Source organism: Falco biarmicus, chromosome 5 (assembly GCF_023638135.1).
Source record: "Falco biarmicus isolate bFalBia1 chromosome 5, bFalBia1.pri, whole genome shotgun sequence".
NCBI lineage: Eukaryota > Metazoa > Chordata > Aves > Falconiformes > Falconidae > Falco > Falco biarmicus.
Genome location: NC_079292.1, coordinates 35048064 through 35061383, shown reverse-complemented (window position 1 = coordinate 35061383; position 13320 = coordinate 35048064). Strand labels below are relative to the sequence as shown.

The following is a 13320-nucleotide window of genomic DNA, read 5'->3' as shown; positions in this document are numbered from 1 at the left end:
AGTAAATTTCCCCTACTAATTAATTATTTACAAGCATGAGAAGTGAAATCTTTCCATGAATCCTCCATACATCTTTCAATTATTTTTTTTTCAGAAGGATAATAGATCAATTCTCCTAAATGTGAAATTAAATAAGTATATTACTGGCAGTAACAGTCTCCAAAATACCTGATATACCACATCATAGCACTCAGACAGGGTATTTTTAATTTTTAGGATTGTCTTATGAAACATAAAACCCTGTCCCTGTCAGGGAGAAACTTAACTACTCCCTCTCTTTATCTCTCGTTACAATGATCCCTACTCTTCCAGACTTACCTAGTATTCTAATGACAGTGGGAAACATCGTTTCCCTGTATATTCCCTCTCCTCTGTCTGCTGCATAACTGTACCTTTCCCTGCAAGTGGGAGACAAAAGTACCTCTGTGCCAATTAGCTTCTCAGACATTTTTAAGTAAGGGAATCAAGCCTAACTGCAACACACAGTGACAGCTGGGTTGTGGCAAGTCAAGTCACATCCTAAAGAGGATGCAAGGTAACTAACCGATGGGTTTATCCAGGTTATCTGCTGTTGAACACGCAGACAGGCACTCTAATAGTAAACATATCTCTCTGCAGCATCTCATCATAGCTCTCCAGAGCTTGGTGAAGAAACTGTTTTTTGCTGGCAATGGAAATGTGTGTTAGAGCATTTATCCATATTATTTATTTTACTAAAGAGCCCTAGGAAATAAACTATTCACAGGTTTATATGAATAATCCTGTCACTGTTATGAAGGGATCACTGTTAAAAGTTCCTTGCCTTCAAAATGTTTTATCACAGCTCTTGACTCATGCAAATTTAGAGAGTGCTTGGAAAGGCTTAAATCCTTCCTTTATACTCTCAGTAGGAATTGGGTTTAGAAACTACTGTTATAATAAAATTCAAATCGCTTGTTGAAGGAGTGGCAGTTTAAGGCCACTCTCTCAGAGCTGGAAGATGTGAAGGGTAGTCACAGCCACTTGTTTCTCATCTACATACCTTTTCCTCACCATCATCTCAAACATGGTATAATTACAGTGAGTGCCTGATGTTTCCTTCTGCACGGGATCACCTTTCCCATTACTGACAGTAACCAAACTCATAACATACGGTCACTAGTTCCTTTGCGTTCTCTTCTGCTTTTTGAAGCTGTTGGTTCTGGGAGAGCCAGAAGGCCACAAGCAAGCCAGGACATGGGCATCCTCCCTTAAAGCAAGGTTTCTTTCTGTCTAACACTCTCGGGCACAGCATGTATTATATGCCAAAGCAGAAAAGCTGGTGACTTTTGCTCCTCCACTTTTCATTTTATTCTGTATCATCAGAGATGTTCCCATTACTCATTTAAACATCAGGTCTTCAAGACTAGAACTGATAGTTTTGTTAACAAGCAGAGTTCATTTCATTTCTTTTAATCTCTGCTAATACCTGCACCTTTCTCCTTACCACCCACATTCTCTGCAGGTTGGTGGGAGGACTGCCCTAGTCAGATGGGAGATATTGACCTATATCTCATCATGAATTCAGTTTCTCACCAGAGACTTGCTCTGCCATAAGAGAAAAGGGAATTCATTCACTAATGCAGGAAGCATTAGCATGTGTAGTTATATCATCTACAGAGAATGAACTTCATTAACACAAACAATATGGAACCACAAAACCTTTATAGAGCATCTGAGTTCCTTTTTGGGTTTTTTTTTTTTGTTGTTTCCTTGTTTGGTTTTTTTTATGAAACGTTACCATTGATTTACTCTCCCAGATCTACTCCTTGTTACAGTCTGATGGCCAGCTTAAGTGTTTCATGAGAGGAAGAAAAATCTCAGAAGGTTTTATTTCTCTGAGGACCACATTTATTTGCAGATTTTTTTTCCATTGTTTTTCCCTGTCTCTAATAATACTGCAGCACTTGTAATAAAGAAGACTGTATGTCTAATATAATCTCGTAAATAAGACATTATGCAGTTAACAATTAACTATTAATGGAAGTGAAGATTCAAGGTTTATTTGCTTTTTTTTCTTACTGTTTCTGTGCAGTTGTGCCAAATTTAGTAACAAGTGAGAACAGCTCAGCTCACACTGGGAGGTTAAGACAAATTTTTAAGTATGCAATACATGTTTTCCTGCTAAAGCAGACAGATTCAAATAATATTATATGCCCACTTGGGCTTTCTTTTCTCACCAGGTAACATAACTCTTGCATCTTTCTATAGCTTCATAAAAAATTAAACCATTTTGCAGAAATACTTTCTCCAGCTCACTAGAGAACTGAGTGGGAAGAAGAATAGAGAAAACCACAGAAATTGTTTCAAGGTGATTCTTCATGTGGATCTCCTTGACTGTCTGCTTTCACATAGCTTTAGGATATACACATACTTACACGGGAGCCTGAAATAATTGCTTCCCAAATTGCTGTGAAAAAGGGATGCTGATAACACAGTGATGGGTGCAGAACAACACTTTTGGATAGGATGATACACAACATTTGATGGAAAGGACAGGCGGTGCCATCATGACATGACTTGGGAGAATATTGGAAGATCTTCTAGTGATTTTCTATGGAATATATGGCAAAAATGGAAAGGCAGTACATGGTGGTACAACATGGTAGTGTAAGGCCTGAAAGAGATCCAAAATGAAGAATGTTTTTGAATGGAAATATAAATTAAAATCTTTATAGTTAAGCAGCTTTTTCACAGGGGTAAATGGGGAAGACTGGATTTCTCTAGCATGGCCTGCTGTGGTGTCAGAGAAGGAAGCAGCAAGTTTCCTCAGAAAAGTCCTCTGGAGAGAGGACAGAGGGAACTTAATGAGTGACCTTTGGAAAAGGAGGATGTGGATGGATTGGGAGCCTCCATTCACCTACTGGTCTCTCTCAGCTGTCAATCTGTGTGGTGAAGTAGAAGGTCAAGAAATTTTGTATTAATCATTAGGGAAGCAGTATAGTTGAGTCATATGAATAAATCAAGAAGAAATACTACTTGAGATAGCCACTATTCCCTTTCCTCCTCCTTCATTCCCCATCTAGGGATGAAATGAGTAGAAAAGAGATGGGAGATGAGACAGCATAAAAAAAACCAAAACCAAACAACAAAAAAGAATTAAATTTAACCTCAGAAGGAGATGATAGAAAAGAACCACAAAGAAGTGACCTTCAGTCACCAATGTGTAATGCAAAAACAACTAATTAGATCTTCAGTAAAGAAGCCAACCAAGAAAATTTGTGTTCCTGAAGTGATAAATTTGGTGGTTTGCTTTCTCCCCCACCATAACTTCCTACCAGCACTGCCACATAGCTTCTTTCCTGCGATAGCTGTCCCAGGGCCAGTTCTCACCTATTTTGGGCAAGAAGACTTTCTGCTACTTTGAGGAAAATGTGCTGGCAAACCACACACATGGGAAAATTCTTTGGAGAACAGTTTCAAAATGGATGATAACACTGCATGATACCATGTGTGATACACACACGCAGGCATATGCATGCATACAAGAGACAGAGCATACTAAATATGGGCTGTATGGTTTTAAATTGTCACCCCTTTTCCCTAGAATGCTGTAAATTGTAGTTTCATAATTCCAGCATGCAGGTAGATACATGTTTCTCATACATACTGACTTTTTCTAATTATTCTATTGCATCCTGAAGTGACTGCTGTAAATCAGATACACACACACTTGTACAGTTAGAATTGGAAAGAAACCGCATGCTTTGAAAGCCTTAAATACATTTGGTATAATTTGTAAGCTAGAGAAACTCTAAAGTAGAGAGCACATTGTGTGAAAACTAGCTTTGATTCAAATTCTTTTATCCAGTAAGCAAGGCCAGGCCAGGAGTTAAACAAGATAATGTGACTTCCGCTGTTTCTGACAGTATTTTTCTCCCTGAAAGATACAAGTATTTTTAATTGAATCAATTTTTAAATTCTTACTATGCGGTTAGAAAATTTGAAACAGGATCACGAGGCCAGTAAGAAAAAAACCAAAAATAATAATGAGAAGGCCTGTTAATCTGAAAAACACAAGTATACTTTTATGTTAAATCACAAATGTCTCTCCACTGTAAACTTTTTGCTCAAGGGATATTGACCTGAATCATTCATGTGAAGCCACCCTGCAGCACAATTCCCCAAGTACACGATCTGCCAGCGCACATTGCTCAGAGGCCACACTGTAGTCTCTGACTGTGACTGCAGAGCACTGCCCTGTCATCTGTAAAACCTCATGCTTGCACTGTCCTTCTTCACCTTGGTATTGCCACTTTAAGAATGTAAAGACAGTATGGCAGATACAATCAACAGTTCTTGGGAAAGGCAGAAACCTCCAGGAGCAGTTGGGAGACCTAGAACCTCACTGGCTTCTCCACAGCTGACTCTGCAAGAGCTATAATCTAAAGTGTTTTTTCTTGTAGCTTGCTTGCTTGCTTTCATTTGAGAAAGCACACAATGTCTAGTATTTGAAAGTGACAATAATTTCTTCCTAATGGAGATTTAATTTTTCTTCCTTAACTATGGATCATCTCCATACAATATCCTTACAACAAATAAGCAACAATGCACAATAGTACAAATGAAACGCGGAATTTCCTTTTGCTCATCTGATTTAGGTGATGGAGCTGCTGATCAATAGACTGTTGGCATTGGCATTTGTAACCTCTCAGAAGTGCAACTTGGTACCTGGCAGCTTTGGGATGCTTTTGAGATCACTGCAAACGGAACAGCTCCTAAACTTTTCCAAATCATGATTGTAATCCACAACAGCAAAAAAGCCATCAGCCCTAGAAGAGCTGGATGAAATATCTCTCTAAAAGTTTTCCCTGAAAAATAACCTAGTCTTACTTTTATACTAAAGAAAACAACATTTGAATGTTTTTAATGTGTAATTTATAAGTAAAAAACCCTCCTCAAATTGGCAAACTTGACCTTACTCCAGCTGGAATTCGTACATTGATTTAGTTTTGGAAAACAAAAACTGTGGTACATCTTTTTTCCCCCTCTAATTCTTCATCTCCAGTCCAAGTTTTTTGCCATCAACTGGAATAGAAGAAATTATTTTAAGCTTTGCTATTTATTTTCATTCCCTTTCCAGTTTTCCTATTTTTTAATTTGTGCTTTGCATTTTTTTGTTATTGCTTAACTTATCCAAATCTTTTCAAGTTTTTAAGACTTAAGACTTAAGTAATTAATTACAGAATGTAAAAGGCAGAAAAGATTAATAAAACACAATCCTGAAAAAAGCACAGGTACAATTAATTCTACTGAATGACATAACAGCAAAAGAGAAATTCAAAAGAATGGTAAAATTGGTGTGTGGGTCTGTGTGCGTGTGTGTGTTAAAAGTAAGTTAAAGTAACTTTTGATCTAACAAATATAATTTTCTATAGAATATCCACAATGTTGGACAAAAATAGAAGAAAAAAATGTCAAAGGTTTTCCGTAAAAAATAATCCAAAAAAAATAGAAAAAGAAAGATACATAGGAGTTTAAAAGCATGTCCCATTACCTTTATAATTAATATATTTTGCAAGAGAACTGTTAAAATTTATAATCACTACTGCTTACAGAGTTTCTCTGGTTTAGGATGATTATGTGCAGCGTTAATCACCAATCTCTGCAAAATACTGAAAGACAAGTAATAACATGAATAGAGTCTTACCAATCAGCTCTTTCACATAGCCATCTCTTTTCCAAGAAAACATATTGGAGATGTTGTGAGCTTTCTGATATAAAGATACTAAGGATGAGGAGAAGGATTTCCTTGCCTCTGTAAGCCTAAACCAAATATGCTTTGACCTCCCTGATCTGCCGTGTTAGCTGTAGTAGAATTCAGTGCTGAACAGTCTGTTATTCCAACAGCTTCAAACTGAGCACCATGCATTAATTATGAATTTTAGATTTTGATTGGCAGAACTGAAAAATTAATTTGTTAAAACAGATGGCAGCCTGTAATTTCATGCCCTGCTTTTGCCCTACCTGCAACATATGCATGCAGCACCTCCTCTGCAAATTAAGCCTTTCACTCAAAAAAATAATAAACATATTTATAGTCTGATTCACAGTTTTACCAATAGTTTCACTAAAATGCTTTCCTTAAATTGTCATAGAAGCAAATGTAGACTTGTTTCTACTAGAGGCATATCTTATCACATCAGATTTTTTAGAGTTATATTTAATGCCAATGTTTTTGTAAGAGATGGATTCATAACAAATTATCCATCTTCATTAGGTAAAGTCAGACCAAACCTACTGAATGTGTTATCTGTGACGTAATGCCAACAAGCCTGTTATTGTGATTTTCATTTTAAGCATTACAGCTTTAATATAAAATATCTATTCTTTGGATCTTTCACAGTACCTAGTATTAAAAGAAACGAGTTTCCTAAAACTTTGATTCTAATGCAAACCCTGTGCAATTTTGCTCAGATTTAAACATACAATTGATTTCTAAATGTTTGTAGTGAAAACCAGCCTATGCTTTTAGCTGTGGACTAAGAATTCTCTGATTTCAGATAACAGAATTAGGAAAATGCCTACCATATTTCTGGATCAAGTTTCTTGCTATTGAACTCAACCATGTCATATAAACTCACTGTAAACTGAAACTATAAGAAGAACCCAGAAAACTAGGCAATATAATCAATACCTTTTCTCCATGAATCTCAGGGACTACAGATTTTTCTTGCTGTTAGTGTGAGAAAATTCACTTAGGAAGCACCTTTTCAGACATATTTGCATACTGTTTTTAGTTTTTTGAAGGGTTTTTCCTTTCTAAAGTCATTACTGTTATATTTGAGAAATTCATAAACAGTTAATGTATATTTGCAACTGCCTCTGTATGTGGCAAAATTAAATAATATCATGTCTCAGTGGAGGGGGAAACTGAGGCATAAACAGCCAGGTCATGCATAAAATCTGAGCTGGCGATGGTGACCAAACTGAGATCACTGTGGACAGTGACATGGTTTAAATCCCATTTCACATCAGAAGGACTTACTCCCAGAGCGCTGGGGAAGGACTTTGCTTGCTTGTTTACACTTAGCCCGTTTCTACACCCAATACAGTATGGGAGTTATTGTACCCTTTATTCCCTCCTTCTAGTAATTTAGGGATTAGGGATGCAATCCAAAGTGAGAAAGATGCGGCTTTAATACTCTCCCTTTTACAAGGAGACTTCAAACCACATTTCCCCAAGAATGAGTCTTGTGTAACAGGCCTTCAGTTTTTGGATTTCCAGCATTCCCCATCCATCCCTTTGAAGCCATTTCAGAGTATATACAAGAAGTCCAGATATTTGAGAGAAGAGATAGAGAACAAAAGTGACTGTAACTCTGCAATTTAGTGACTGCTTTAGGCACAGAAGGAGGCAAGTCCTGGACTCTGTTCCCTGGTTTTTATCCAGTAAATATTTAATCATACCAGTATTTGGTATTTTTTACATAGTTACTAACAATTAGCAATTCTTTCTTAGAAAATAATAACCAAACACATACAAATAGTAATAATTTTTAAATTACAAGCAATAAAGCAATATCTTCTAATGAGTACCTCATCTCATTTTAAGCAGAAGTTCCTGAAACTAATTCCATTCCATCTTTTAATGTTTAATACATTTCAGAGAATTAAGAATTAATTTTCTTCTTATTCATGATTAATAAACATATACTATTATGCATATATATATAAATATATAATATGCACGAAATTTGATATCCTGTTTATGATAAAGGCCTTATGTTGCTAACTATTTTATGATCTTGCATCTCAGAGGACATTCAGTAGCAACATTCACACTTGTGCTGAAGGACCAGAAGAAAAGAGGTTTTATGGCCACATGGTCCCTTCCTGTGCATCCAATACCCGCAGGTGCCACCTGCTGAGTCAGCATTTTGAGGTGCAGTGAATAAAAACCCAAACAGCTTCCTGAAACTTAGAAGTTAGCCACAGCTATGGCTACTATGTGACGATGGCCACACTGCTTCCAATACCTCATCTGTCTCATTTACAGCTAGCTATTTGCAATACACACCGTAATTGTGCCCTTATTAGCTACTCCGGCTTTTAAGGGGGCTATGTGATCAAGCCAGCAAGCAGGTGCTCATGAAAATGATCTTTATAGAGGCTGAAAACATGGAGGTGCTTGGCTAAAATATCTGTGAGTGCAGTAGTTTCTTAAACATGAGCACACCTTGACAGATTTACAGTTGTAGTCAGAAGAAATGGTGTTGGGAAGCTACCCTGCTCCAAAGGCAGTAGGATCTGGGGCAGAGCTCTGACTGTCTCAGAAGATCATTCTTCTCCCAACCTCCTTCCCAGAACTGAATCAAGCAAGCTGTTTGACAAGGCCATGGATATCCAAGTAAACTACTGTTCTCCTATGTGCCACCCTTTCTGGTACCACTTCTGTCACAGGTATTTCACCTCTATTGTTGTAACAAAAGGAGCACAACTAAAAGGAAAAGGCTAAAATTGATGTATGTAGGAGTTCAGCTTGAATGAGTGCTACAGGATTAGACAGATGCACTTTTGTTTTATTTCATGTTATTATGTGACATGACAAGTCATAGAAAGAAAAGCAATTAAAGAACCAGGAACATTTTGTTCATTTCAGCTGCTGTGCTGAAGGAAAAGCTTTTCCTGGATCTCTGCCTCTGTGAATATCACATCTATCCTGGACCACGATCCAAATGTTATGAGAAATAACTAATACACTAAGTTAGGAGAATTGCCTTTTTCATTGTGTAAACCGTCAAGCACTGTTTTGCAAAACTCATGCACAAATGCTCTAAAATACCAGGATGCTATTTAATAGATTTAATATTGTTTGTCATTGATGGAGCCAAGCCAAATGTAAACAGATTAGTTCACTGAACATCAGGCATTAGGTTTGTCCTCAAAAAAGCACATCATGAGTGCTATTAGCCCTTATGGGAAGAAAGAAAGGACAAAACAAGAAATGAAGGATAGTTGCATTCTGGGCCGCTCTAGCGGTCTGGAGACTCTGGCAGGGAGCTCTCAGGAAGAGCTCAGCATCGCACTGACCAACAGCAAGTACTGTAGAAGTACTGTAGCTGTCAAAAAGGTATTCTGTACCTACAGATACAACCCTGACAGCTATTCAAAACAAAAAAATGTAGCTGTCCATGCTCACCGAAATCCGAGAGCTTCAAGGTGACATAGTCGTGGTCATATTCATAAGACTCAAAATGACAACATATAAGGAGACAGAGCTCGCTCCATCCCTTCTACGTTCCTCATTCATCTGCTGTGCTGCAGTATTACACTCGCTGTTGGTCCGTAGCTTTCATTTTCCTATGCACTGAGATCTCAGTGCTGTCTAGGCAGAAACTACCAGTGAACTAGAGCCTTTTCTTTTATCAACAAAGTAGAAATGAGCACAGTACCATGTCCTGTGCAGCTATTTATCTAAGGCACGTTCAGTCTGAGCAAGTGTCCATGGGACGGGACCTTTGGCTCCCTCCCCTCAGTGAGACACAGGCAAAGAGATGATCCACTGTTTGAATGGATCCCCAGAGACACAGACTAGACGTGGCTAGAACTTGGGACAGAAACACTTACCTGCCCAAAGTATGCACAGCTATTTTCCATACACCTACATATTGTAATCCACACCAAGGCAATAGAAAAACATACAGGCATGGAGGTACACTAAGCATGAAAGAAAGGAATTAAAAAATTATATATTATCGAAGACCTGTTCCCATCGTACAGCATCATATAGATAATACTCAAGAGCTGCTAAACTGTCCCACATTTTTTCTAGCCATGTTTTGATGTTAAAATAGCATGTAAATTACTATTAAATAAATGTATATGATTAAATAGTTATTTAAAACAATTCCTCTACTGATTATATTTTTCTGTCATTCAAAAACGCACTGTCAACTCTCCTCATAAAGCACTGCCAGATTACAGACAGGTGTTACACTCCCTGTCAGTAAAGACAATTCTAAGAAGTCACAGAAAGAGGATTTTAACTCCTCTAAAAAGAGGGTTACGGAAGCAATTTTATAAAAAAAAGGCCACTGCTGACCAAAACTTATCCATGTTTGTACGATATACACTTTATAGACTATTAGCACAAGCATTGTGATATTTCATAACTACCATCGCTGTAGAACTAATCAGTGCTAGATTGGTCTGTAAACCAAAATTCAGCTCATTGAAAACACAAGTTGTAACAAGCATTTTCAAGTAACTACAGTAGCATTAACAACACACTGCTAAAATAGAGCTAAGTCACAACTTGATTATACCTTTGTCTATTTTATACCATTATTTCTAGGTTTAAGCACAAAATCTATTTTAAAAAAATCCAAGTACTTACATAATCAGACTTCATTACTGCCTTTACAGTAGCTGGTATACGTTCCTACATTCAAATTAAGAAAGTTGTGCAAGAAATTTTGTGGTCTCTGTTTCTTTTTCAGCCAATGCCTTTCCCCAACAGATGCAAGCAGTTTAATAAACATGGTACTTTATGAGATTAAAGAGCTAGAGATAATCCAGGAAACTGCAAATAACATAACAGGATTAAGTTTTATAGTTAGCTCAGTGGAGTGAAATAAATTTAGTTCACTCTGTTGTGCTAAAATGCACATAAAACCTTTTATTTCCACTAAACCTTCTTCTTGAAAGCTTCTTTACATCAATATCATGGTATATAACAAACTGAAAATACTTTAATAAAAATAAATATATTTAGGAGGAAAAAATATTCTGAAAATAATTTACTTTTGTATTGGTTTATAGAATTGAAAATCTGAGTAGCATTTTATAATACTTAGACTTGGAATAACCTTTCATGCCTTGTTTACTGGGCTATGGAAGTAAACATTCTTCGTTATGATTTTGTTTGATAGCTGTTCGTGAGAAACAATAATGCCTTGTGGAAATGGAAAACTTTGCAACCAAAAAGTCAAAAGAAAACACTTAACTTTCCATGCAATATGCCATTTTGAAATACATACACACAAATATACATAAATACAAGATATACTTTTAGGTAATAAATACAAAGTGTTCGTTGATAATTTAGGAAAGGCAAACCCTTAGCCCATCCACCAAGATAAGGATGTCTGCTGCTTTCAAAAGTGGCTTATTTTCTCCAAATTCATTTGTTCTTTCTGATTCCCTTCCTGCCTCCTTGGCTCCCACTGATTTCCCCTTACTTAATCAAGCTTACAGTGCTTAGGCACTAGAAGACAGTCATCGTTATTAAGACAGAATTCCTACTGATGAATCAATCTATGTATCTAGCATGAAAACTTGCATAACTGCTTCACCAATCAGGGAAGTCACCTGTGTATACTAAAAGTTACAAACACATTGAAAAATAACAAAAACTGTTTCATTTGCTCTACCATCAATACCAGAAAGCACTATTAATGGAAAATAAATGTTTATCTGGTTTTAATAAGAATTCTTTAGATACCCTTTAATTTTTTAAAAAGGCAGAAGACAACAGAAACGCCCATCAATAAATTCATAAACATTCCATAGAAAACTTCAAGGCTATGCACCTTGCAAAACTTTGTAATCATGATTAAAAAGCAGCAGATTGTTTATAAAACAGCTATTAACACCAAATATTTTAATCAAGTAATACATTGCCAAACATTGAAACATCTGGAGAGTCACAACTACAAGTATAAAATTATAATTCTGTCCACAGTTGTATGTTAACTTACCAGGACTAAATACAGGGTGCATTCTTGCAAATATGCCTCAGCACCAGCATAACTGCATAAAATGGGACTACTCTGGAGAATAAATAGATGTCTCCTGTTTGAGATGGGATTTCCACAGCTGTATTGTTTAGCAGCTACATGAGATTTCGCTCTGTAAACTTGTAGTTTGTCCATGTTCATTTGTCTGGATACTGGCAAGATTACCTCAGGCCCAAAGCAAGGTCTACACGACAGCCCCCAAGGCACCTTAGATCAGCTTAGGTATGTCAACACTGCAGGGAGTGCTTGGGTCACCAAGCGTCTGCCCCAGATCCTGCTAACACAAACACCTGTGCCCTTCCCACATAGTCCTACCCAAGAAGTCCTCTTTGATTCCTGTCATCATCCATCAGATCCTCATAGCAAAAAGGAGAGGAAAGAATGACCCACGGCAGCCATCAGTACTCTAGGCACGTGGCCTTTCCCAAGAGATGTGCCTCCTTTGTACCTAAAGGAGGTCACTCCAAGCCCAGGCGCTGCTCCCTGCCTATGGGTGGCCCTACCTCAGCACGCCAGCTGTTGGCAGCGATAGCCCCTCTGCAGAGATGGGGTAGGAGGCCAAGCAGCCCCTGTGGTTAGCTGGGCTCTGGCCACGTGTAGTAGCTGCCAAGACACACAGCAGCACACAGGTAGGGAAGGTCCGCAGAGCTTGCCAGGACTGCACATCCCCAACCTGGGCTATGCCATGGCGGCACTGGCACAGAAAACGAAAGGAAGGCTTTCACATGGCTCCTGTGCCAAGTGACCTGCCACCACGGTTTTCCAGCTTGCTGTCCAAGGATAGCCACCAACGTAGACCTGCCAGAGTGAATGCCTGGGGTGGGATCTCTCATTCAGGCTAGAGCCTTGCTCCCAGCAGGGATTCAGGTGCTCTTCTGGCAGCTTAGTCATCTCAGGCCAGAGGAGGACAAGGTGCCCTTCCTCTGTCATAGCATCACTAAAAGGTCAGGCTGTGCCTTCAAATTGGCCATGATGCTTAAGGGCACACATGCTGGCAGACATGCCCAGTTCCCACTGGGGGTATGGGCAGGTATACGGTTATCTACAAATTTGAGGGCAGTAACCTAAGTACCCGCTCGAGAAGAGATATTTCACAGTCCTGCTGTAGCCCCCCAAACTTGCACAGACAATCGATGGCCCAGCATGCTGCATGGCGAGCTAAGGGAGCAGCTGACTGAACCAAAACACCCTGTGTGAATGCAGGTACCATGACTAGAGTCTGCTCCAACAACTACCAAAGTTAAATCTCCACAAAAGCCACATGCCTTCAACTCATTAGTTCTGTCAGTTCTAGTAATGTAAAGTCTTTTATAGATAGATAGGTAGATGAGAACATATTGATTGGTAACATTTATATGACTAATCAAATTTACATATATAAATCTATATAAATTACAAATACAAGAGATCGATACTTATCACTTTTGCCGTGCAATGCCTGATAAAGATAGGTTGCTTCCCAACAGAAGGAAAAGCACACAAAACTGAGATGGCAAGTGGAAACTTCACAGTGAACTCCTGTAATTTATTTTCATAACTACAGCTCTCAAATACTGTTGAT

General features: G+C 38.1%; 1 protein-coding gene across 3 annotated transcripts in view; it reads right to left on the bottom strand.

The window, feature by feature from the left end:
* The window catches only part of PTPRR (protein tyrosine phosphatase receptor type R), a 148351-nt gene that overhangs the window by 103688 nt on the left and 31343 nt on the right, over positions 1 to 13320 (bottom strand). Inside the window, exon 1 of one of the 3 annotated variants that reach the window (XM_056341611.1) lies at positions 10358 to 10469. The exons of the other annotated variants lie outside the window; for them this stretch is intronic. Coding sequence (XP_056197586.1) covers positions 10358 to 10372 — 15 coding nt within the window. The 5' untranslated portion in view covers positions 10373 to 10469. Of the gene's footprint in view, positions 1 to 10357; positions 10470 to 13320 lie in introns of those variants that run through there. 3 annotated transcript variants of the gene reach the window in all.